General features: G+C 50.1%; 1 protein-coding gene across 5 annotated transcripts in view; it reads right to left on the minus strand.

Annotated features, from left to right (window-relative positions):
* OSBPL3 (oxysterol binding protein like 3) overlaps nt 1-26,910 on the minus strand; it is a 205,149-nt gene that overhangs the window by 3,787 nt on the left and 174,452 nt on the right. For all 5 annotated transcript variants that reach the window (XM_062178455.1, XM_062178453.1, XM_062178454.1 and 2 more), the window contains 6 exons: nt 24,154-24,217; nt 19,552-19,630; nt 17,987-18,131; nt 10,260-10,407; nt 6,330-6,456; nt 3,269-3,391 (listed from right to left, as the gene is read on the minus strand). In XM_062178455.1, coding sequence (XP_062034439.1) covers nt 3,269-3,391; nt 6,330-6,456; nt 10,260-10,407; nt 17,987-18,131; nt 19,552-19,630; nt 24,154-24,217 — 686 coding nt within the window. The remainder of the gene's footprint in view (nt 1-3,268; nt 3,392-6,329; nt 6,457-10,259; nt 10,408-17,986; nt 18,132-19,551; nt 19,631-24,153; nt 24,218-26,910) is intronic.

The raw sequence follows: 26,910 nt of genomic DNA on the forward strand, positions 1-26,910 counted from the left end.
AACAAGTTTGGGGGCAGAAGGGATTCTGCATTTTCTTTATAAACAGTAGCATGATATTTCATTGCATGGATGGGCCACACTTTCACCTAACAGGTGTCCTACTGGTGGGCACTTGGGTTGTTTTTAAGCTACAGCTGTTGTAAATTAAGCATATGCTATTTTGCATGTGTGTGTGAATATAGCTCCATTAAAAACCACTACAACCCGTGCTGCTGGGTCAAACAATATGTGTGTTTGTGATTTTGAATGCTATTGCCATATTAAAAATTTATTTGAAAGGTAAAAAAGATAGAGATAACTGAGTGAGAGAGTACATGTGTGGTTCCATCCTCTGGCTGATACCCCAAATGCCTGCAAAGGCTGGGGCTGGGAGCTCAATCCAGGTCTCTCATGTGGATGGCAGGGACCCCATTACTCGAGCCATCACTGTTGCCTCCCAGCATCTGTGCTGGCAGGAAGCTGGAACCAGGAGCTGGAGCCAGGAATCAAACACGGGTACTCCAATCGGTATTAGGTTCAACGCCCACCCTGCCATACGCTTTTCAATCAGGCCCTAAATGCTTGTGTCCCACGCTCTCAGAAACACAGGTACTTGGTCACACCTATTTCCCAGTTCCAAGAGAGGGATGTGTCTCAAACGAGCCACACTGCCTATCCCAGGGTTCACTGGTGTGGCTTGAGAGGCAGTTTCCTCCTGGAATTTCCAGAACAATCTCCCCGTTGCTCAGAAGGGTCAGCAGTCGAGTCCAAAGCCCACAGCTCTCTCTGCAGTCTCTTTGCCAGTCTTCCAATTCAAATAGCCCCGGGGAGGGCTGCTACGGCTGCTAGGTCACTCTTGCCTTTCCTCCAATGTTTGTTTCCCAATTTCTTTTGGACAAGCCAAAGGAAATGCAGTGATGAGCACCTGGCTGCTGAGGTTTGAGTCCAGCACCATTCCAGACACAGTTCTTATGTAATTACAATGGCCGCATAAATAACAGCCCATTATTCTGCATTTCACTGTTAATTCATTTCCCAATCAGCTTCATAGACTTTGTGAAGTCACTGTTGAGGTTTTCACACTGGATCGAGCGGATGAACTCCCTTAACTAGTGCTTGAGGCAGTTTGATTAACCACAAGTTTAGATGATTCTAAAATATACTGTAACGAACACCTATAAAAATGTAAATTATCCTTTTTAATGGAACTACGTGATTATGAAAATAAGAACTGACTTTCTTAAGTGTGTATGTGTGCATCTATCAACCAACTGATCAATCAATAGACAAGTCCTTTAACCCATCCTTGCCTTTTTCAAAGGAAAATTTAAGGTGCTTCGCTTCTTTTTTCTTTCTTTCTTTTTTTAAATTCAGTTTTACAATGATGAAACAAAGTTACAAATAGTTTAGGGTGAAACTCTGGCCAGCTGATCTATGATCACGAATTCTGAGTTTGTAGAAATGATCAGAAGAGATCTAACAGATTCTCTGCTGGAGATTAAATATTACTTGCTGCTACTGTGAGTTTTTGAATACATCTTTTATTGCTGTTGCTACATTGGTAGCTAAATCTTCCTGAAAGTATTTCTACTGTCCATTAAGAACAACCATGGGCCGGCACTGTGGTGCAGTGAGCCAGCATCCTGTAATATTGGTTGCCTTGAAATAAGAATTAGGGCAGGTGTTTTCTGCTTTTTCTATATATGCCCACTTTTTTTTTTCTTTTTAAATTTGAAAGGCAGAAAGAGACAGAGAGAGAGAGAGAGAGAGAGAGAGAGATCTCCCATCAACTGTTCCTTTCCCCAAATGCTAGCAACAGCCAAGGCTGGGTTAGGCCCAAAGCCAGGAGTGAGGAATGCAGCCCAGGTCTCCCACAGGGGTGGCAGGGACCCAGGCACTTGAGCTGCCTCTGAGGATAGCATTAGCAGGAAGCTGGAATCAGGAGCAGAGCCGGGGCTCAAACCCAAACACTCAGACAGGAGATGCAAGTCTTAGACGCTATGCCAAACACTCGCTACCATGCGCCTATTTTAACTTCGACTGAAAAAGTTTAAAAAGAACCAAGGAAAAGGCTAAAAATCTTCAGAGCCCAGCTCCAGTGTGCACTGTCACTCGGGGTCCTACATCCAATCCCCCACATTCCCTGGGCCTTTGTTTCATCTCTGTTAAAATTAAAGAGGGCATAGGAGGTGAGGAGGCTGGTGAACTCGTACATCCTTTTAGAAAGTTAAATAGTAGCAAGGGTTCCAAATCCAAACCCAAGTACACCAGAACCTCTGTGGTTCTGAATGAGACCACTTGGAATTTCTATTCTGGTAGCCACTGGGTGATCATTAATTATCCCCGTCACGTACAACACAGGTAAAGGGGGTGACCAACTTTACCCACGAATTTCATAGGCTGGCCTGGTATTGGGCCCCAGCTCCAACAGTGCCCCCTGCTCCTTCTATGAGGACTGGGGAGGGTGAACAGGCATTTAGGACAGGCCTCTGTGGGAATAAGGAATCAGGCGGTCCCTACCGATGGGGAAACCTGCTGATCAGACAGCCCTCAGACATCGCCCCAGGCAAGGAAAAGACTGGTAGTTAGGAACACAGTGGGTCCCACACCCACAGTCACCCTAGGAGAAACCAGGCTCTGGCATCAACCCTGGAGCGCTCCACAAAGCAGCACCTCCCAAGTGCTCAGAACCTGCCTTAATTGGTCAGCTCAACAAGAATTCTCAGCTGTCACATGTCCCAAGTGGTGGACATGGCAATGTTTCTGAACTGGTCAGGAGCCATGACCGCTACTCAAGAGACACAGAAAAAACAAGGCAGACCCCTGCAGTGTGGAAGCTACGCGGAAGAATTGAGCAATTGATCCGCACTCCCTAGTGCCCAGACCTGGGGACCCCTTCCGGCAAGCCGGGGTCTCTGTTTCTCAGTAAAATCTACGTTCACTTGCTTTGCTCACCCTCCACCCCCTATTGTCCGCATCATAACCTTTCATGGTGGTGAGACAAAGGACACTTCCCCCAGGCCTCCACCCACAGCCTGCCCCGCAATCCCACCAGGGCATGGCGCCACAGCTGCGCATGTGCAAGGATGCAGGACGAAGCCGCAGCTCCCGCCCAGGACTGTCCAGGGACAAGCGAGAGGGTGCCAGGGCCTGGCGCAGAGGAGGGGCTGTGAGCACCACCACGGCGAGGCTCTCACCCCGGGAGGCCGCTCTGCTGCCCTCTCTCCAGGTCACATAAAGACCTGTGCAGGGGACCGACCAACGCACCCCGCCCCATCCCCGCACCGACCTGAAAAACCGAGGCTGGTGCTCCGCGTTGCTCTCTTCCAGCGCCCGCCGCCGCTCTCTCTGGAGCTGCTCGATCCTCTGCTTTTGCGATTCAGCTTCCTCTATGTTCCCTTCTTCTAGGAACCTGAGGCACGGAGGGAGGGAGGGAAATGAAGGAAGGCGAATTCCAAGACGAGGTCACCATCATTACCACTAAACCCGCACGTCTCCAACACCGCACAATCAAAATCCTCTCCTGGTGGGACCCTCCCTCCGCCCCAACACAACATTTGAGGGAGTTAAGCCAGACATCATCTCATGGGCTGAGGACGGTCCCGCATTCAGACATCACAGCTATGGAAAGGAGTCGGGGCAGGGCCTCCCTTTCCTCCTGGTCTCTGATTCCACCTGTCTCCTCCCATCCCTGCTACCCCCTCCCCACTGAACCGTCATTCCCAGTGTCTTGTGCATCCAACCAGAGACTGTCTATGCAAATACATTCTTACAACATTCTATGCAAACATTCTTACCCTCTCTCGCTTTTAAGAACATAAAAGGTAGCACACTACACATATGGATACTCCTGGATTTCTCGTTTGCCTTTTTACCTAACAATATGACTGGAGACCTTTCCATACTGTATACACACATCTTCATTTCTCGGTAGCTATGTAATTTCCAATGTGGATATACTTTAATTTTGTTCCCTAGTGACAGACATTTGAATTGTTCCCTTTTTTTAAAACATTTATTGTATTTGTTTATAAGTCAGAATTATTGGGAGGGGGGGGTGTGTGGAGGTATCTTTCATCTACTGGTTCACTCCCCAAATGGCCACAAAGGCAGAGACTGGGACAGGCCAAAGCCAGGAGCTAGGTCTTCCATGTGGGTGGCAGAGGCCCAAGAATTTGGGCCATATTCCGCTGCTTTCCCAGGCACATTAGCAGGGAGCTGGATCCAACGTGGAGCAGTCAGGACTCGAACCAGCACCCATATGGGATGCCAGCACTGCAGACAGCAGCTTAACCTGCTGTGCCATAGTATCGGCCATGTTCCTCTTTTTTAGGGGGAAGGGAGTACAGAGACAGACAGACAGACAGACAGAAAGGGAGGGTTCCCATCCACTCAATCACTCCTCAAATGCCTGCAATGACTAGGGCCAGGCTAGGTGGAAGCTGGGAGCTGAAAACTCAATCTAAGTCTCTCACATGGGTGACAAAAACCCGATTATTTGAGTCAACACAGCTGTATCCTAGGGTCTACATTATCAGGAAGCAAGAGTTGGGAGCTGGACTCAGGTATGGAACCCAGCTACTCTGTCTGATGCAGACCTCGGCACCCCGTACCCAATTTTGTAGTATTATAATTAGTGCTGTAATAAATGACCTTGTATTCCCACCATGTGCACATGGATAAATGTATCCATAGGAGAAATTTCTGGAAGTGGAACTGCAGGTTAAAGGATGAGTTGGTTCTCTGTATGTGACCCAGCCGCTCTCTGTGGGGATTAATCTACACTCGTCCACAGCCACTGTGCGACAAGCACCCTTTCTTCACATCCACTGTGCAACAAGCACCCCTTCCTCCCGCCACTCTGACTCCGCCTCTGCCGATCTGAAGTGTGCCACTATGGTATACACAGTGTGCTGTTTTTGATTTCCCCAGTATTCAGTGTAGTGTTGTCATATTAAAGAAAAGCCAAGATCACATCAAGTTCATTTCAAAGGCAAATCTTTACTCCTATAGAAAAAATGCAAATGGAGGTACTTTTATAATAAATCATTATATTTTACACGATATAAGCAAAACCACTAATGGATCCAGATGCTGAGGGAGGCTTAACATCTTTTCCTGTGTTTAAGGAGCTTCTGTGTTCCTGATTTATGAATGGGTCATTTTCCTATGTTCATCTTTTTAAAGGGTTGATCGATCACTTGGTTTCTAGAACTAATTCATGACATGAGCTGCAAATATAGATTTCTCAGTTTGTTATTTATCCTCTTTTGTTTTAATGCTTATTTAATTTACTTCACAGGCAGAGCAACAGGACAGAGAGAGATCGGATCGATCTTCCAACTGTTGGCTCACTTCCCAAATGCCTGCAACAGCCAAGATTTTGCCCGGCGAAAGCCAGGAGCCCAGAACTCCAACTGGGTCTCCAATGTGGACAGCTGGGACCCAAGGACTTGAGCCATCATCTGCTAACTCCCAGCATGCATCAGAGGGAGCTGGACTGGACACAGTGGCTGCAACTTGAACTGACCCCGTGTAGAGGATGTGGTCATCCCAGGCAGTGGCTTCCCCTGCTAAGAAGCAATACCTGCCCAGCTCTCTGCTCTGGCCCGGGAGTGCAGTGGAGGATGGCCCAAGTCCTTGGGCCCTGCACCCACATGGGAGACCAGGAGAAGCACCTGGCTCCTGCCTTTGGATCAGCGCGGTCCGCTGGCTGCAGTGCGCTGGCCGCGGCGGCCATTGGAGGGTGAACCAACGGCAAAGGAAGACCTTTCTCTCTGTCTCTCTCTCTCACTGTCCACTCTGCCTATCAAAGAAAGAAAAAAAAAAAAAAAGAAAAAAAGAAAAGAAGCAATACCTGCACCTGTCATCTGTCCTGACGGGTGGCCTTGTGTGACCTTACTCGACTTTGATTATGTATTTTTGCTTTCCTCCAATGGCCTGGGGCTCCGTAAAGCATTTCACATCTCCAGAGAGAAAGCTCTTTAAAGAGTTCTTACGGCGGGCTCCACAGCTCAATAGGCTAATCCTCCGCCTGCGGCGCCATCACACCAGGTTCTAGTCCCGGTCGGGGCACTGGATTCTATCCCGGTTGCCCCTCTTCCAGGCCAGCTCTCTGCTATGGCCCAGGAAGGCAGTGGAGGATGGCCCAAGTGCTTGGGCCCTGCACCCCATGGGAGACCAGGAGAAGCACCTGGCTCCTGGCTTTGGATCAGTGCAGTGCGTCGGCTGCAGCAGCCATTGGAGGGTGAACCAATGGCAAAGAAAGACCTTTCTCTCTCTCTCTCACTGTCCACTCTGCCTGTTAAAAAATAAAAATAAAAATAATTTTTTAAAAAAAGAGTTCTTACCTCTGGTCTGGTCGGAATCGAGTGTCGGTGGGTGGTAATAAAGGCCTCAACAATGGGTCCATCTCATTCAATTCCAGTGCAAACTGTGTGAAGCCGTAGTATTGCTCGTAGCCTTTTGGCATGGGATCTGGAAGGAAAATAAACCATTGGCCCCCAGTTCATTTTAATTCCTTCACCTTTTCATCTCATATCCGATACAATGTTTCTCTCCTCTCTCTGGGCTTTGAACTGCTCCATTTCTATTAAAATATTCTGACTAACAAATAGGTACTGAATATTTCTCTATAAATTGCCTCCTCTGTTTTTTTCTACCTACAGCAAAACGGCCTCCTTTGTGTGGTTATATAACAAATTTATACAATGCTGTGAAGTTCCTGTAGTGTTTAAGCTCTAAGGTAATTTGTTGTTCAAGCAAATACATTAAAAATAACCCCTTCGCGCTCTCTCATCCATTTTTTATTGAAGGGATGGTCAATTCCCCGGAACTCCATCTGTACCTAGTACAGTGCTGACTCCACAGCAGGCAGGCAATGAGTGCAATTCTTTTCTTCCATTCCTACGCTCTCGCCTCTGAGGACCTTAGATTTTAACTATGAAACCTTTAGGTGTATTGCCCTCAGTTGAATTCCAGCCAATAGAAAACCCCAAGCCACGTTGGGTAAATCAGACTGTTAGGGTCTGAACAGGGTTTGGCTGCCCAGCCACATGCAGACTTTTAAACCCCAAGGTCTCATCATGTGAACAGCTAATGGATTTCTGGTTGATAGATTTGGGGCCTCGTCCAATCAGGACGTCTCAAGGTGGGGCCTTGGGAAGGGATTGGTCTGAACTGGGTCACGAGGGTGGGGCCCCGTGATCAAGTCAGAGGTCTTGATGGGCGAACCCACACCAGGGTAGACGATGGTGGTGGTTCCTGAGTTGCGCCTCCCGGCTCACGCTTAACCCTGGCCTGGCCAGTGAGGCCACCAGGTCTTGGCTGTGAGCCCACAGAAACCTTCTTCCTAAGAATCTCCTTTTGGTTTAGTAATGAAAAGCTAATCCACAAGGGCAGACTAGTAAAGTCCACCCAGCCCTGGGCCCTGCGCTCCTAAGTACACATAGAAATGCTGTCCGTGAACTTGGCTGCACACCCAGGTGCTCCAGTTCCAGGACCCTCTTTGTAGCCAGGCTACTTCTCTGTGTATCTTGAGTTTGAAGAGGACAGCAAAGCTTCCTACTCCGCCTTCAAATACCCACCCCAGACCCCTTACCGACAGCGAAGATTGCGGCTTTTCTTTTCTAACAATTTACTTTATTTATTTGAAAAGCAGAGTTACAAAGACAGAGAGGGAGGTCTTCCATTCATTGGTTCACTCCCCAAAAAGCTACAACAGCTGGGGTTGGGGCTGGGCCAGGCCCAAACCAGAAGCTTCTTCCAGGTCTCCCACAAGAATGCAGGGACCCAAGAACTTGGGCCATCCTATGCTGCCCTCCAAGTCCCATCAGCAGGGAGCTGGATCAGAAGTGGAGCAGGGGTCAACGCTGTGGTACAGCAGGTTAAAGCCCTGGTCTGCACCGCTGGGATCCCATATGGATGCTGGTTCAAGTCCTGGCTGCTTCACTTCTGATCCAGCTCTCTGCTATGGCCTGGGAAAGCGGCAGAGGATGGCCCAAGTCCTTGGGTCCTTGCACACATGCAGAAGACCTGGAGGAAGCTCCTGGCTCCTGGCTTCAGATGGGGCAGCTCTGGCCGTTGCAGCCATCTGGGAGGTAAACCAGCAGATGGAAGACCTTTCTCTCTCTCTCTCTGCTTCTGCCTCTCTGTGACTCTTCCTTTCAAATAAATAAACAACAAATCTTTAAAAAAAGAAAAAAAGAAGTGGAGCAGCCAGGATTTGAACCTGTGCCCATATGGGATGCTGGTGCTATAGGCAGTGCCTTTCTTGCCCGCAAGCACTGGCTCTGACAGTGGCTTTTCTTAAAGGTGGACCAAGGATGCTCCTGGCCAGTGCAGAGACATGAAGTCAGAATGAAATTAAATTAACAACTTAATGACATCCCTTTTTAGGATTATTGGTCTGTAAATATCAAAGCTGCCAACTGCTATAGGTAGTAGTTAATAAACACAAGCGCCCCTCCTAATTGCACCTGCCAAGTTTCAAGTCCCAGGCCTGTGCATAGGAAGAGTTTTACAACAGTGTGAAAGCAATGTGCAAATCTTTATTTTGAGAGACAGACAACAGGCGCCCACTTATTGCTTCACTCTCCAAACCAAACCCAAGGATGTAACCTCATCATGAGTTAAGGAGCAACAGTAGTTACATTTTGTATGAAGAAAACAGTTAAGTGGTAAGTCATACCACATCCAAAAAATGTCAACGTAAGATGCCAATTCTAATAGAAATGGTTGTATCTACAATAATCCCACTAAAAACATTTATTTCAGCAAAAAAAAAAAGACATCCCTTTGTCATGGTGCTACCTGAAGAGAATGTTTTTATTTATTTTCATTTTTATTCAAAAGGCTGAGAGAGTGAGAGAGAGTTAGAAAGAGAGACAGAGTGAGATCTTCCATTTGGTGGTTCTCTCCCCAAATGCCCAGTCATGACTGGGCCAGGCCAAGCCAAAGCCAGGAGCCCAGAGCTCACCAGGGGCCCCCATGTGGGTAGCAGGGCCTGGGTACTGGAGCCATCACCAGCTGCCTCCTACACATTCGCAGGAAGCTGGACTGGAAGCGGAGCAGGACCATGAACCCAGGCTCCTGGATATGGGGTGCAGGTACCCCAGGTGGCATCTTCGCCACTACGTCAAACACTGGCCCCGTGATGCTACTTAAACATCCGGCACGAGGGGTATTTCTTACTGTGACACACACTTTAAGCAGAGAAAAGACTGCCCCATTCACAAAATCCCACACACACCTCCGAGGCTAGGAAGGCATCCGCTGGGCCGGTTCATTCTCGCTTCCCAGCCAGCTCTGTGGGCAGGGCGGCTTTGGCTGTACCCACCCAAGGAGGCGTTGCTGGCTGCCTGCTCCAGTCCCCCTCTCTCGCACTTGCTAATGGAACACCGGTTCTGTTCAGGTTTCCCCACATCCCTCCCGGCTCCCACACACCCATCCTACTCCCTCCTGCCTGCAGGGCTGGGTCTGGACCCACCCCAGGGTGACCAGATGCAAAGATAAATTCACTAAGGAATTGCAGGAGATGCGGGCAAGCAAGTTCTTCCATCCCCACTTCCTCCCCGCGAGGTGCACTACTGGCTCACAGGAAGAGCTGTGAGTTGTGAGAATCATGTGGTATCTATGAAAGGGGACACAGCACAGCAGGAGCACAGACTGTGTCCTCACACAGGTAATGAGCCTGGGGCCATCCACACCCTTGCTCCTGTAGCAATAGCACGCGTCCCCGTGGCTGAAGCCACCACCAGTGTGGCTGCTCTGTTGCTTGGCTTGGATCAGGCACAGCATCTTAAGTGCTGTATCTTACAACAAGGGCTTCCCAATAGGTCTGGGACTTGCAAACAGCCTATTTTTCAGGGAGGTGAGCCAGGGGCGAAAGTGCTGGGGAGACTTGCCCAGGAGAGCTGGGGCTTCCCAAGCCCCGCTTCCCACAGCTGCTCCAAGGGCTCAGGGAGCTTCTGGAATCACAGCAGGTGTCAGGATGACCCATCGCGTTGGCTCAGCCAGGGGATCCCTAACTCCTGTAGAAACCGAGCTCACTCTGCTTTTCGGGTAGCAACGCCTGCAGTTGCCTGTCACTGAGGTTCTGACCTTGGGCCCAGCACAGTCACGTGGGTGGTGTTTGAGAGCCAATCAGATGGAGAGAAGAAGGAGCCACTACCTCCAACCTAGCTCACAGGCACTGGAGACTGAGTGGAGCGGATCTGTGCTTGCTCCTGCCATGTGCACCGCCCAGCCTCGCCCCGGGATGCAGAGCTCTGGACACTCACTTGCTCTCCACACGCACGTGGAGGAGGAGGAGCCGCCACCGACGTAGATGCTCTCGTGCCACTTCCCAAACAGCCGGTGCACCGCGTTCCCACTGTGGTCAAACACCGTGCCTTCAATCTCATGGGCATTCGTGCTCCAGTATTTGGCCTAGGTTCAAACGAGAGTGATCTGCTTAGTACTTATTACAGAGGAAGTTTATTACAGAGGAAGAAAGGAGACGAGAAGGGAAGCCAAAAGAAAAGCTTGTGAAAGAATCGTTAGGAGGGGCCAGTGCCGTAGTGCAGCGGGTAAAGCCACCATCTGCAACACCGGCGTTCCATACAGGACGCTCCACTTCCAATCCAGCTCCCTGCTAATGCGCCTGGGAAAGCAGCAGAAGATGGCCCAAGTGCTTGGGCCCCTGCACCCATGTGGGAGACCTGGAAGAAACTCCTGGTTCCTGGCTCCTGGCTCCTGGCTTCAGCCTGGCCCAGCCCTGGCTGTTGAGGCCATCTGGGGAGTGAACCAGCAGATGGTAGATCTCTCTCTGTGTCTCTCCTTTTCTCTCTGTAACTCTTTCAAATAAATACAAAAAATTAAAAAGGAGGGTCTAGCACCATGGTGCAAGTGGTTAAACTGCTGCCTGCAGCACCAGCATCTCATATGAAAAAAGAATCATCGGGGCTGGCACTGTGGCGCAGTGAGTTAAAGCCCTGGCCTGAAGCGCCGGCATCCCATATGGGCACCGGTTCTAGTCCTGGCTGCTCCTCTTCCAATCCAGCTCTCTGTTGTGGCCTGGGAAAGCAGTAGAAGATGGCCCAAGTCCTTGGGCCCCTGTGCCCATATAGGAGACCTGGAAGAAGCTTCTGGCTCCTGGCTTCTGATTGGTGCAGCTCTGGCTGCTGCAGCCATCTGGGGAGTGAACCAGCAGATGGAAGACCTCTCTCTCTCTCTCTCTGCCTCTCTCTGTAACTCTTTCAAGTAAATAAATCTTTTTTTCTTTTAAAGAATCATTAAGAGTGATTCTAGACTATATAAAGCTTGTAAAGCTTGCTGGGTCTGGGTTCTGGGCTTTCTTAATTGACAAAATGTGTATATATATCACATACAGCATGTTGCTTTGACATACGTATACACTTTCAAGTAGCTAAATTGAGCTAGTTAACATGTATGTTACCTCACATACGTATCACGGATTTGTGGTAAGAACACCTAGAAATCCACTCTTGGCAAATTTCAAGGATATGATGCATCGTTACTAACCATAGTCACCATAATGTACAACAGAGCTTTTGAGATTAACTCTCCTAACTGAAGTGTTTTTTTTTAAATAAATTTTTATTTATTTTTTTTTGAGAGAGACAGACAGACACATGGACAGAACCAGAGTTCCCATCCACTGGCTCACTCCCCCAGTGCCCTCCACAGGTAAGCCAGGGCCAGGCAGAAGCCAGGAGCTGGGACCTCAGCCCAGGTTTCCGACATGGGTGGCAGGAACCCAGGTACTTGAGCCCCCACCTGCTGCCTCCCAGGGTGCGCATTTGTAGGAAGCTGGAACCAGGAGCCAGAGCCGAGCCCTGAACCCGGGCACTCCGATGGGTGGCATGAGTATCTTAACCGGCATCTTCGTCTCCAGGCTGCCAGGCTGCCTGCCTTCCCCTAACGGAGCTTTTGCATCCTGACCCTCTGCACACCCTACCCCTGGTAAGCCCCGTTCTACTTTCTGCCTCTCTGAGTTCAACTTCTTCAGACTGCACATGTGAGCAACATCATGCGGTACTTGTCTCTCTGTGCCTGGCTGACTTCACCTAATGTAACATCCTCTGTGTTGTTGCAAACCACAGGATCACAGCACAGCCTCTGTTCCTGTTTACCCACTGACAGGCCCTTGGCGTGACGTCACACCTCGGTCATCATAAGTAGCTGCAATAAACGTGGGCGTGCAGGGTCTTCAACACGCCGGCTTCCTTTCCTTTGGCCACGTCCCTAGTAGCAGCATTGCTGGATCATACGGGAGCTCTATGTTTAATGTCTGGCGGAGCCTCCCTACCGTTTGGTGCAATGGCTGTGCTAACAGGCATTTTCACCAACGGTGTACCAGGATTGCTTTTTCTTTGCAAACTTGCCAATGCTTCTCATCTTTCCACTTTTTGATCATGGCCATCGTAACAGGTGCATGGCAGTGTCTCATTGTGACCTTAGCTGGTGTTTTACTGGCGATCTGTGATGTGGAGCGTTTCTCCTACACCCACTTGCCACTTGCATATCGCCTTTTTTTTTTTTTTTTTTTTGACAGGCAGAGTGGACAGTGAGAGAGAGAGATAGAGAGAAAGGTCTTCCTTTTGCCGTTGGTTCACCCTCCAATGGCCACGCGGTTGGCGCGCTGCGGCCGGCACACCGCGCTGATCCGATGGCAGGAGCCAGGGGCTTCTCCTGGTCTCCCATGGGGTGCAGGACCCAAGCACTTGGGCCATCCTCCACTGCACTCCCTGGCCACAGCAGAGAGCTGGCCTGGAAGAGGGGCGACCGGGACAGAATCCGGTACCCCGACCGGGACTAGAACCCGGTATGCCGGCGCCGCAAGGCGGAGGATTAGCATATCGCCTTTTAAGAAATGTCTATACAGCCTTTTGTCCATTTTTAATAAGTTCTTTTTTTAAAAAATATTTATTTATTTAAAAGGCAGAGTTAGAGAGACACAGGGGGAGACACACAGAGAGAGAGAGAGATCTTCCATCTGCTGGTTCACTCCCCAAATGGTCACAATGGCCAGGCTAAAGCCGGGGGCCTGGAACTCCACCATGTCTCCCACATGGGTGCAGGGTCCCAAGCACTTGGGCCGTCATCCATTGCTTTCTGAGGTGCATTAGCAGGGAGTTGGATTGGAAGTGGAGCAGCGGAGACTGAACCGGCATCCATATGGGATGCCAGCGTGGCAGGTGGCAGCTTATGCCGCTGAGCCACAGCGCCAGCCCCTCAGTTAGCTTCCTTGCTATCGAGCTGAGTTCCTCATATATTTTACATATGCATTCCTTACTAGATCTGCATTTGGCTCATATTTCCCCCATTCTATAGGTTGTCTCTTCACTCTGTGGATCGTCTGACACAATCCCATTTGTCTAATTTGCTTTTGCTAATTTCCCTGAGCTTTGGAGGTCTGAGCCAAAAAACTAGTGCTCAGAGCAGCCACATGGAGCTTCCTGTCCTGCCCTGCTTGTGAGGTTCAGGGCTCGGGTCTGAGTCTTTGAGCCGCTTTGGGTAGATGTCTACTTTCAGGTGTTTATTCTTGTGCAGGTGGATACCCAGTCTCCTCAGTGCTGGTGATTCAAGGCACTATCCTATCCCATTGGGTGTTCTTGGCACCACTATCAAAAATCAATTCATTGTAAACACATGGATTTGTTTCTGGGCTCTTTATTTTGTCCTCTTGGTCTATCTGCCTGTTTTCATGTGTGGTTTCTGGCTTTTTAAAGAAAAACAGCTCTTTGGCTAATTAACAAAAACTAAAGTTAACTCTGTTTGCAGTGTGTAACTTGATAATCAACATTTGCATAAGACATACCTTTTTCCCTATTTTTACAACCTCTGACATAAGAAAGCAAGCTTGGGCTGGCCCTGTGGCGCAGCAGGTTAATGCCCTGGCCTGAAGCGCCGGCATCCCATATGGGTGCCGGTTCGAGACCTGGCTGCTCCTCTTCCAATCCAGCTCTCTGTTGTGGCCTGGGAAAGCAGTAGAGGATGGTCCAAGTCCTTGGGCCCCTGCACCCATGTGGGAAACCTGGAAGAAGCTCCTGGCTCCTGGCTTCGGACTGGCGCAACTCCAGCCGTTGCGGCCATCTTGGGAGTAAACCATCAGATGGAAGACCTCTCTCTCTTTCTCTGCCTCTCCTCTCTCTGTATAACTCTGATTTTCAAATAAAGGAAGAAATATTAAAAAAAAAAAAAAAAGCAAGCTCAGGTCTGGTCTCCGACATCGCAGGCTGCTGGGTCTGTCAGCCCCCCTGTGCAACAGCTGTCCCGCGGCTGCCACTGTGGTGTGATGATGGCAGATAATTCATTAGAGATTTAAAGATGTATGCATGTATTTATTTATTTGAAAGACATAGGGTCAGAGAAAGCGAGGGAGAGGCAGAGACAGATCTTCCAGATGCTGGCTTATACCCCAAATGTCTGCAACAACTGGGGCTGGGTCAAGTTGAAGCCAGGAAGGAGCCTGGAACTCCATCTGGGTCTTCCACGTGGGTGAAGGCATCCAAGCACTTGGGCCATCTTCTGTTCTTTCCCAAGTATACTAGCAGGGAGCTGGACTGGCAGTGTGCAGTAGCTGGGACTTGAACCAGGCACCCTGGTATGGCCTGTGGGTCCCAATCAATGGTATAACCCTCTGAGCCACAATCTTGCCCCTGACAATTGCAATTTAGAAGAAACTTAACTCAGGGCCAACGCTGTGGCGTAGCGGGTAGAGCCACTGCCTGCAGGGCCAGCACCCCCGTGGGCTCCGGTTCATGTCCCGGCTGCTCTACTTCTGATCCAGCTCTCTGCTATGGCCTGGGAAAGCAATAGAAGATGGCCCAAGTCCTTGGGCCTCAGCACCCACGTGGGAGACCTGGAAGAAGCTCTTGGCTCCTGATCGGCCCAGCTCCAGCCGTTGTAGCCATTTGGGGAGTAAACCAGCAGATGTAAGACTCCCTCTCTGTCTCTATGCCTCTTTGTAACTCTGCCTTTCACGTAAATAAATAAATCTTAAAAAAAAAAAAAAAGAAAGAAACTTAACACATAATTTTTTTCTCTAAATGCACTAGATGGTCCTTTTAAAAACCAATCAAGGAGGCAGTTTGAATTTTCAGTTTATTATTTTTTCCCCCAAAATGGGAATGTTCACCCGGCCCAGGAGAGCCTTGTGCAACTCATTCTCAATGTGTGCTGGTCTCAGTGTGCAAAGCTCAGCTCAGCTCAGCCCAACCTGTTGGTTCTATGCAGGACCGCACTCCATCCACCAGAGGGAGCTCTAACCTCCGGAGATGGTTTTTCTTCAAATCTCCCAACGACCTACCTGGCTGCCCTAAAATTCTATGAAAGTTCAGAAGGCATTTCTCCATAAATCAAAAAATCCTAGCACTATTTTTTAGCTGAAACAGACCTATATTTGGAAACCGACAGGGTTGAGTGGCATTTTCAGGCCACATTCTGATGGTTCGATGTCTGTATCCCCAGGCTGGTATAAGCAGGAGGGGTGGGTAGGGCGTGGGTGCCTCACCAGCAAAGCCACCCATTAAAATTGAGCCCCTCCACCACATAAGAATGTGGGACAGAAAAATAAAGACCACCCAGCTCGTGAGTCTGTTCTGAAGCAGGAGTGAGACTTTCTCCGAGATGACTGTCCACAAGTCCAGTGCTAACAGCCCCACGGCAACCACGGCGGGACCTCTGTTCCCGGTCCCCGTCACCTCCTCCAGCTACAACAGCCCCTTCCCTGGGCCTAAGTGGAGGAGAGCCAGGGGCAGACAGAGGAGCGGTGCACACTTCTGGGGGACAATGCAGAGGAGCAGGCGGCCTTCACCCGGATCTACACAGCCCTGAGGCCGGGTGCCTTTTTCTTTTCTTTTTTTTTTTTTTTAATATTTTATTGGGGACAGCGCTGTGGCATGGTAGGTAAAGCTGCCGCCTGCAGTGCCAGCATCCCATATGGGTGCTGGTTCAAGTCCTGGCTGTTTCACTTCCGATCCAGCTCTCTGCTATGGCCTGGGAGGGCAGTGGAGGATGGCCTGAGTCCTTGGGCCCCTGTATCCTCATGGAAGACCCAGAAGAAGCTCCTGCCTCCTGGCTTCAGATGAACACTGCTCCAGCCATTGTGGCCATCTGGAGAGTGAACCAGTGGTTGGAGGACCTTTCTCTCTCTCCTCTCTCTCTCTCACTCTCTGCCTCTGCCTCTCTGTAACTCTGCCTTTCAAAATAAAATAAATAAATCTTTTAAATAAATAAATATTTGAAAGGCAGAGCCACAGGGAGAGGATCAGACACACACACACACACACAGACACACACACACAGACCTTCCGTCTGCTGGTTCATTCCCCAAATGGCTGCAACAGCCAAGGCTGATCCAGGGCAAACCCAGGAGCCAGGAAGTCAACCCAGGTCTCCCACGTGGAGGGCAGGAACCAAATACTTGAACTATGACCTGATACCTAGCAGGGTGCACAGTTAGCAGGCAGCAGGAATTGGACGTGAAGCCCCGCCCCCACCTCCCAGGCTGCTCTTTTTACAGAGAGCTTAGAGGAAGCTTTCAGGATAAGGTCACTTCTACTCCGCTCCACGTGTGAGGTCACTGCTAGCGTTATGTCTGTCCATCACCCAGTCCGATCTACAGGGTATCATAAAGACCCCACCCCACCTCTTGGCTATCATCCCCTAGGGGTGACAGAGAGGCAGAGAGGGAGGCATGGGATTCGACCATCAGAGCCAATCTCCCAGCCTGTGATTCTGATGCTAGGAGGGAGGGCAGCACCACAAGGCCGGTTCCGGTACATGTGCATTTCCGGGCCGGAACGAGCAGGTGCACGGGCCTCTAATCAAGGCAGGCAGGAAGATGGAGAGCCCTCCGTACTTCTGCCCCTGGCCAGTCCTTGCATTTATTCCCCGGATGGTTCTGAGCCTCTGATGCACCAGGCACCACTGCCGTCAGGGCCCCAGGACCGCAGCAGAGAGCAAGGCAGACCAGGGGTGTGCTCAGCCCAGCTGCAGGGCTGGGGCGCAGCAGGCAGAGAGCAGCCACAGTGGCACAGGGATGACAGCGAGCGCCTTCAGTGTCAGAGCCACCCTAAGAAGGCGGGTCAGACAGCCAACAAGAGGGGCTGGTGACTCAGGGATCTGGGCGCACGCCCCAAGAGGAGAGGTAAAGGGAGAGAACGGGGGCAGGGGTCCCAGACAGTGAGGAAGGAGCAGGCGGGGTGGGGGCTGTGAGCATGAGTGTGTGTGAATGTGTATGTATGTGTGAGTGAGCATGTGTGTATATGTGTACGTGTGCAAGTGTGCACTGCATGTGTGTGCATGTGTATATGTGCTGCTTGTGTGTGCCTGTGTGTCTACATGTGCGAATGCATGTGCAAGTGTGTGCACACATGTGTGTACATGTGCATGCACTGTGTGCACACGTGAGTGGACGTGTGTATGGGCACGAGTACATGTATGTACTGCATGTGTGTATGTATATGTGCATGAATGCACATGTATAGGTACATGTGTGTGGTGTGTACTGTGTGGGTGTGTGTACATGTGTGCCAGTGTGTATGTGTGAACATATGTATGCGTGTGCACATGTGTGACTGTGCAGCATGGGTGTGTGACTGTGTGGACTGTGTGATGTAGAGTGTGGGTGTGTCCTGTGCGCGCGCTGTGCACGCCAGCTCTCTCTCTGAGAAAGCGGGAAGCTGTTGGGGAGCAGGGCTCAGGGAACCACAGCGCACGACTGTTCCTTCTGTTAACTCCGCTAACACCCACAGGCCGGCCGCTTTCGCCACTCCCAGGTGTCGATCCAGGGGCAGGAAACGCAGGCAGAGCGCGGCGCAGCCATCACAGCCGTCTATTCCGGAGCATTCTCATCGTCCCGAGCAGGAACTCCACCAGGAAAGATAACCCTCCGTCCTCCGCCCTCGACCCCACTCGGTGTCCTGAGACCCCTGTGGCGCCGGAGCCCGGAGCCAGGAGCCCGCAGCCCCTCCGCCCCCGCCCCCGCCCTCCGCCCTACCTTAATAAAGGTCACTTTGCAGTGGCAGGAGGCGTCGCTCAGGTTCTTGATGACGATCTCGCCGTAGTGCTCGATCCACCTCTGGCCGCTCAGGATGTTGTGGATGCAGGAGGTCACTTTGTTCCACTCGAAGTGATCTCCAAAGCTAGAGGACGAGAGCACGGACGTGAAGCGCCCCGAAGCAGTCGCCGGCAGGCACTGACCCACGGGGCCTCCTTCCTCGGTGCCGCCTTCGCGGGAGAAGCCAGGGCACCCGTGCTGGGCGGTCCGCGAGCGCCCCCTCTCGGTGGACCACAGGGGACGCCCACCGGCCCCCACCAGAGGCAGGTGCTGGGGACCCACGGCTCCTCTGACTGGCGGCAGCTGAGAGCCAAAGGGACCTGAACAGTGGGGCAGGTCCAGGTCCAAACCAGAACATAAGCAATGGCTCCCCTGTGGTAGCAGGGGCCCAAGTCATTGAGCCACCACTGCTGCCTCCCGGGGTGCGCACAGCAGGAAGCTGGGATGGAAAGTGGAGAAGGGACTGGAACTCAGGCACCGATATGAGACGTGGGTGTCCCAAGTGAGGTGTCGGCCACTGTGCCACTGTGTCAGCCTGCCTTACAAGCTTTATAAGGAGAAAGTGTTCGGGTAGGACTATGTGCTACAGCGTGTAAGACCAACCCTAGTATGGTGTGAACATGTGCCAAGCACTCTTTGAAGCTCTTGGTGTAGACCATCTGTCTGTCTTGAGTCTCGGTGTAGACCGTCTGTCTGTCTTGAGCACAACCTTATGAAGCGAGTGCTTATTATCCCCGTGTGACACATGAGACAGCCATGGATCAAAAGGTGGGGCAGCCCCTTCCCTCCACCCACAGCGGGGCACGGATCTTAGCAGCTGGCCCTGGAGTTTCCGCTCGTACCCTTGTTGCTTTACAAATGCCCGTCCTTCCCAGAAGATCGAAGCCACGTCTTTGTGAAAGGCACATTTTGGGGGGGTGTCTGGTGCAGCGATGAAGCCGCGGCTGGGGGCGCCCACATCTGATCCTGGAGTGCCCGCTCAGCCCCCTCCTTCCGGCTCCCTGCTAACGCGCACCTGGGAGGCAGCAGGCGCTGGCTCACGGACTTGTGCCCCTGCCACCTGTGTGGGAGACTCAGACAGAGTCCTGGGCTCCCAGCTTTCACCTGGCCCAGCCTCAGTTTTTGTTCACTCAGTATTTAAGGAGTGAACCAGCAGATGGAAGATCTCTCTCTCTCTCTCTCTTGCTCACTCACTTTCAGATAAATATAATCAATAAATTAAAAATATTTTTTGAAAAAATAAATGCTGTCCTGAGGCAGAGCACTAATTCTAAGGAAAAACTACTCTTCTTCATCTAGCCAAGAAGTGGGAGTGATCTTAAAGCTCAGAGAACGGTGGTCTCCGGGTGATACCCGGCTGAAGGGGAGAAAGCGTGGTATTTTCAAACTGAGGGCCACGTAAAGCCACCGTCACACAGAGGAAGCGCAGGCACTTGATGCCATGGGGTGGCGAGAACCCAGGCCCTACACTCTGCAGAGTCCCCGACCACAGAGGAAACACTTACGCGGGCAGAGTCACGTGCGTTGTGCCAATCGGAACGATTTCCATGGATTTGCCCCAGAACTTGTTTTTCCATCTCACGTCTGAAATGAAACAGCAAATACGATGCATTTAGCAGAGTAGCCAGGTGGGCCTGAGTCCCTAGGCTAAATACACGATTGCACAGCACAGTCGCCTCCTAAGTACTGTGTAGGACCATTTGTCATGCAGCTGGGGACCTGGAACAGAGAACCAAACCCAAAAATGTCCTTCACTGGGTAAAGTTAACAGCAACAGAGGCGGACAGAGGGGAAAGTACAGTGGCCACACGGACGGCCATGGGCTGTGGCCGAGTGTGTTACAGCAGGAGCGAGACCGCAGAACAAGGAATGAAAGGCATGCTTGGGGAAGGTACCAGAAGAGGCTCCTCAGAAGGGGCATTTACACAGGGCTTTGAGGAATGCACAGGAGTTCATCAGGCAAAGAACAAGCAAGGCAGGAAGAAAAAACGGCTTGTTCAAGGGGGCGGAGACATAAGAGCACAGCAGGGTTTTGTCCTGCAGGTCTGAGGCTGGCTAGAGAGAACAGGAAATGGGCTGGCGCTGTGGTGCGGCGGGTTAAGCCGCCGCCTGTGATGCCAGCATCCCATATGGGCGCCAGTTCGAGTCCCAGCTGCTCCACTTCCGATCCAGCTCTCTGCTGTGGCCTGGGAAAGCAGCAGAGGATGGCCCAAGTACTTGGGTCCCTGCACCCATGTGGGAGAAGTTCCAGGCTCCTGTCTTTGTCCTGGCCCAGTGGAAGATCTCGCTTTGTCTCTCTTTCATACACATACATACACACATACATACATTAAACAAACAAACAGACAAACCAAACCAGGAAGCAGTGGACTCTGCGGGCTTGCTGAACAGCCTGGTTTGTGTGTTGCGGGGAAGGCAAGCAGGGCCTGACGTGGTCACAGACCTTGCAGGGACAACTGGAGGGCACCGGGCGACTGGGACTGGGGCAGGAGAGAGCAGAGCCAGGCAAGGGCATCAACGGGAACAAAGCCAACAGCTGGGGTGAGGCGGGGGTGTGCAGCGATCCCACAGAGACAGACTCGGTGACAAATCAGACACAGGTTGTCAAAGACAACGACGTCAGATTTCTCTAACCAGCATGAATGGTGGCACGGACGGCAGTGAGGACATAGGGCAAAGAACAAGTAGGGAGGGTCCCTTTGTGGCGACAGCACTGAGGACCAATAGAGGAGGGAGGTGGGGGACCAGCAGGAGGCCTGGCCAGGGTCTGGGGAGAGGTGGGGCAGGGACCAAGGAGCACCTGGCTGCATATTTTATGATCCTATTAATATGAAATACCCCCAAAAGGGCAAATTTAGAGATAGAGAGTTGAGTAAAATGCGGGGTGAGGATATTTGTTAAGGGCCTTTCTTTTTGGAGTGATGAATATATAATAAAATCAGTTGTACTGATAACTGTACTACAGCTCTGTGAATATAATTTTTAAAAAATCCATCCACCTGTATGCCTCACAGTGTGAATTATATGGTGTGAGAATTATATATAGCTCAATAAAATTGTCATCAAAAGTAAAAAAAAAAATCTGGCTGCTTAAAGCAAAAATAACAACAATGTTGTTGTGGGATTTATAACATACACAAGCAAAATGTCAAAAATAGCACAAAGGTGCCAGAGAAGAAGTGGAAATACATAGTGACAGGTTTCTTACTCCAAATGGGAAGTGGCATAGCATTACTGGATGACAGATTATAGTAAATTAAAGATAGAATGAATCTAAAGTAACAACTAAGAAACAAAAAAGGCATAACTCAGAATCCAGCAGAGGACATAAAATGGGATTATAGAAAGTATTCAACTATGGGGCCGGCGCTGTGGCATAACGGGTAAGGCCGCTGACTGCAGTGCCAGCATTCCATATGGGCACTGGTTTGAGTCCCGGCTGTTCCACTTCCGATCCAGCTCTCTGCTATGGCCTGGGAAAGCAGTAGAGGATGGCCCAAGTGCTTGGGCCCCTGCACCCATGTGGGAGACCTGGAGGAAGCTCCTGGCTCCTGGCTCCGATCAGCACAGCCCCAGCCGTTGTAGCCAGTTAAGGAGTGAACCAGTGGATGGAGGACCTCTCACTCCCTCTCTACCTTTGCCTTTCAAATAAATAAATAAATAAATAGTAATCAACTCATCCAAAAGAAGGCAAAAAAAAAAAAAAAAAAAAAAACCAGGAAATGGGGAATAGAGAACAAATGTGACAAACAGAAAACAACAGGCGCGCAGACTGCAATCCACCTCCATCCATAATCACAATAAACGTAAACATTTCAAACAGTCTAATCGGAGGGCAGAGAAAGGTCAAGCTGGATTGAAGAAGCAGGAGTCGTGGGCCACAGGAAAAGGCAGCACCGCTCAGGAAAGGGGTGATTAGGAGAGCACAGAGCTACTTAGGATCTTTCTCATTAAAAAATACCCAAGAGGTACTTATAAGGTCGGTAAGATTTAGCAATTAGGATGTTAGGGACCTTTTTATAAATTTTATTTTTAAAGATTTATTTATTTAACTGAAAGGCAGAGTTAGGGGGGAGAGAGGGGATCTTCCATTCACTGGTTCACTCCCCAAATGGCCACACTAGCCAGAGCTGGTCCAGGCTGAAGCCAGGAGCTTCTTCTATTTCTCTCATGTGAGTGTAAGGGTCCAAGCACTTGGGCCATCTTCCACTGCTTTCCCAGGTGCAGGGAGCCAAATCAGAAGTGGAACAGTGGGGACTCAAACCGGTACCCTTACAGGATGCCGGCATTGCAGACAGTGGCTTAACCTGCTATGCCACAGCACGGGCCCCGGGTTAGGAAACTTATAAGAGTTTGGAGAAAGTTAGTGATGTTTCCAATGAAGCTTCAATGCTAGAAGCTTCAATGGCAAAGATTAAGAAAGAAAATCATGATGTTTGCGACTTCAAATTAGTAATATTGATTACCGCCAGAGAGAACTGGGTACGTGGATGGAAATGGGGGACACTGTTACAGCTCACTCTTCTGTACTTTAAAAATTTCATGTATCTATAGGGGCCAGTCTTGTGGTGCAGTGGGTTGAGCTGACACAGCAGCATCCCATTTCCTAGTTGGCTCGAGTCCTGGCTGCTCTGCTTTCAATCCAGCTCCCTGCTAGTGCGCCTGGGAAAGAAGCAGAAGATGGCTCACATGGGAGATGCCGATGGAGTTCCAGGATCCTGGCTTTGGCTTGGCCCAGGCCCAGCTGCTGCAGACATCTGGGGAGTGGAACAGCGGATGGAAGAGCTCTCTGTCTTTCCCTCTCTGTTATTCTGCCTTTAAATAACTAAATCTTTTTTTTTTTTTAAAATGAAAACAACTTTATATCTACCTGTTTACATTTCTATATTACACGGTTTCTATTGAGTACTCTTTTTTTGAGCAAAGACATTAACAAAATTAATCTACATAGGAATTATTTATAGCCTTGTTTATTCATTTACTTATGTATTGATTTATGAAAGAGGGAAACAGAGACAGAGAATTCTCTCTGCTGGTTCACTTCCTGAATGCCTGTAATGGTGCGGACTGGGCCAGGCCAAAGCCAGAGGCTGGGAGCGCAGTCCAGGCCTCCCACGGGGGTGACAGGAGCCCAGTTACTGAGACCATCTCCACCTCTGCCTTCCCAGGATTTGCACGGTAGGAAGCTTGGAAACCAGATCTGGCATGGAACTCTCCAAAGTGGGATGTGGCACCTTTTATTTTTTTAACATATTTATTTATTTGAAAGGCAGAATTAGAGCAGCAGAGGCAGAGCGAGAGCGAGAGAGAGGTCTTCCATCCACTGGTTCACTCCCCAGATGGCTGCAACGGCCAGAGCTGTGCTGATCTGAAGCCAGGAACCAGGAGTTTCTTCTGGGTCTCCCACGTGAGTGCAGGAGCACAAGCAATTGGGCTATGTTTTACTGATTTCCCAGGCCATAGCAGAGAGCTGGATCGGAAGTGGGGCAGCCGGGACTCGAACTGGCACCCATATGGGATGCTGGCGCATGTGGCATCTTAACCAGTGTCTTAACTGCTAGGCTAAACTCCCACCCATAATCTTGAGAATAATTTCCTCCCTGTCCAAATCCAAAATATAAATTGAGCAAAACTTTAGGAATAACAACTTCAAACTGAAATGAAGTCAGCAATGTAAAATGTGATTTCAGAAATAAAACAGACTTCCTTTTTCCAAGGCCAAGTCCCCTTTGCTGTCTACACTGTGATACCAGTCTCCTGAAACATGTGAGGTCGTTCAATGGCTGTGGAATAAGGCAGGGAAAAAAGTCACAGCAGTAAATGCTGGTGGGTCAGTACAGACTGAGGGTTTTTTAAAAGTGGGAAAAGCTGGATGATCCCCCCAGGATGTGTAATATCAATTAGTAACCAATTAAAATCAAATGCTTAATATCAATTCATCATTGACAAGTATTAGTCACTGTTGATCAATGAGAAGCAAGAACATCAAATGGATGAGGACCAAGTCCTGGGACCACTTCCGATCTTAGCAAGATTTAGAGCAAGTCCTGAACAAAATAAATCCACAACATGACATAAGACACCGTTCCAATATAGTAGCATATTACCTTGCCAGAAAACAAAATTCTCAGACTCAGCGTGACACGCAGAGATAGGTGGATGGTGGCTGACCTGATGGGAGAAAAAGGGCAAGAAAGCAAAAAATGAATGAACTTCCATGTCTTCGAAATCTATACCTTCTCCCTGGGGCTTCCTCCAATGCTCCATGCATTAACTGAAGGAAAACTTCCCCAGCTGCCTTCAACAAGCCTGTCCTCCAGAGGGCGCTCCTGACACAGTCAGCTAGACTTGCTCAGGTTGCATGGGGTGAGAGGAAGACAGGTGCATGATGGTCTCTGAGAGCATGAGGGAGGCTGGGTGGTGGGTGCTGAGGACAGAGATCTGTCTTGAAAGATGTAAAAGTAAAAACAGGGATATTTGAGGTCTACCGACACAGAAACAAACAAGGTAAGTTGACATGACCACCAATGTCACGATCGCTATCGGCTGTTCTGAAGTACTTGCAAAGGCGCTGTGGCATATCTGGTTAAAGCCCTGACCTGAAAGGCTGTCATCCCATATGGGCACCGGTTCTAGTCCCCACTGCTCCTCTTCTGATCCAGCTCTCTGTTATGGCCTGGGAAAGCAGCAGAAGATGGCCCAAGTGCTTGGGCCCCTGCACCCGCGTGGGAGACCCAGAAGAAGCTCCTGGCTCCTGGCTTCGGATCAGTGCAGCTCTGGCCATTACGGCCATCTAGGGAGTGATCAGCGGATGGAAGACCTCTCTCTCTGTTACTCTGTCTTTCAAATAAATAAAAAATAATTTTTTTAAATAAAGATTTATTCATTTGAAAGGCAGAGTGACAGAGAGAAATCATCCATCCGTTGGTTCACTCCTCCAAATGCCCACAATAGCCAGGGCTGAGTCAGGACAAAGCCAAGAGCCAAGAGCATCATCCAGGCCTCCCACACGGGTGGCAGGAACTCCAGCACATCGGTTGCTTCCCAGGTGCAGAGAGTGGGATCCGAAGCAGAGGATCCCAGGCTCAGAACTGGGATGCGGGTGTCCCAAGCAGAAGCTTAACCTGCCCACCCCTTGCAAATATCTGGATTAAGAGGCAAGAGCAAGTACTTATCAGACTACCTGTAGGCAACACGGATACTCTCTCCCTCTGGCTCAGCACAGCTAACTAGAAAACTGCCTCATGAAGTCCAGCCTCTTCAATTCACCTACAAGGAGATCACTCCAAGATAATCCTGGGGGCTGGCACTGTGGTACAGCAGGTTAAGCCACTGCCTGCGATGTCAGCATCCCACGTCAGGGCCCCAGCTGCTCTGCTTCCAAACCAGCTTCTTGCTAAAGCTCCTGGGAAGGCAGCAGATGATGGTCCCAGCACTTGGGTCCCTGCCACCCACATGGGAGAATGGGATGGAGTTTCTGGCTCCCAGCTTTGGCCTGGTCCAGATCCAGCTGTTGTGGTGAGAGTGCGCAGATGGAAATGTGTGTGTGTGTTCTGTCACTCTGCTTTTCAAATAAACTGCGCCAGCTTGTTCACGTGGAGACAAAGATTTCAATCGAATGGGTATCTTTCAGGTGGCTCCATGAACATAGGCCCAGGTGCAAGCTGAAGTTTGTGCGGTCTGAGTAACTATGTGCATCCTAAGAATGGGGGCATCGCGCTCTCCCGTGGGACTCACAGAGGCAATTTTCAAGCCCTGACTTGGAAACCTGATTCCTAGAATGCCAGGCTTTGCTTTGTGTTCATTTATTATTTTGTTAAAGACCCAACTCCTTGGAGAGATTTCCTATCAGAAAATGCTGACAACCACCTCCCCCCACCCCCAGTTTCCACACACACCACCAGCTCTCAATGAAATCAATGGAGCTAATGTTTGCACCATGGGATCAGAGGAAACTAAATCAGGGCAAGACCCCGCCCTCGGTGCAGCGGGAGAGGCGCCAGGCAATGCCCCCCTCCCCCACTATGTAGGAAGACTTTCCAGCAGATTATTATACAGTAGATTACAACGATGTCAAAGAAACAGTGCAGGGTCGGGGGAAGGGAGCATCAGAGCCTGATCAGGAACTTGGCTTCTGTATGAGTGTAGCCGAATACAAACATCCAAGCAAAATAAGGCCAGAACAACTATGCACCTGTTCTGTAACAATTTTAAATCTGAGAAAACCGGATGCACTGTCCACCTGAGTCACAAAAGCAGCCCTCTTACACCATCAAGTATGCACACATCCCATAAAAATGCATGTCTGCCCTTTATAAAACTACAGCGCCAGACTGGTGAATCGGTGTTCAGTGCAGCGCCTTTACATGGGCCAATGATGCTTTCTGAAGGAACAAAGCTCAACGTTCAAATACCAACGACTTTGCTAATTTCCTTATGGCTCAGTGGCCTGAGAGGACGGCTCATTTACTTCCCATTGCTGTTACCAGGTTTGCACAGCTGCCCAGGGCAGGGGACTCTACCCAGAGGCCTTGTCTGCCTTGGACAATTATTTCCTCACCATAGCTGCTCATTTGGGACACATTCCTGGAGCACCTGCCATGGCCACATTGGTGTCAGGGAAGGAGCGCGACCATCTCCCACCGACCCAGCTCCCAACTGCACAATATCACCTGTTGGCTTCTGACCTGGCACAGGTTTCTTAAGCCCTCTTGGCCTCAGTTACCTCTTCTATGAAATGGGCACAATGGCTCTGACGTGGCTAACCAGAAAACAGAACACTTGTAAAGCATCCAGGATCAAGGTATGAGTTAGGCAGAGACTGAATTTTTTTTTATATATATATTTCCATTTAGTTTTCATGG

This window comes from Lepus europaeus, chromosome 20 (genome assembly GCF_033115175.1).
Source record: "Lepus europaeus isolate LE1 chromosome 20, mLepTim1.pri, whole genome shotgun sequence".
NCBI classification, from domain to species: Eukaryota; Metazoa; Chordata; class Mammalia; order Lagomorpha; family Leporidae; genus Lepus; species Lepus europaeus.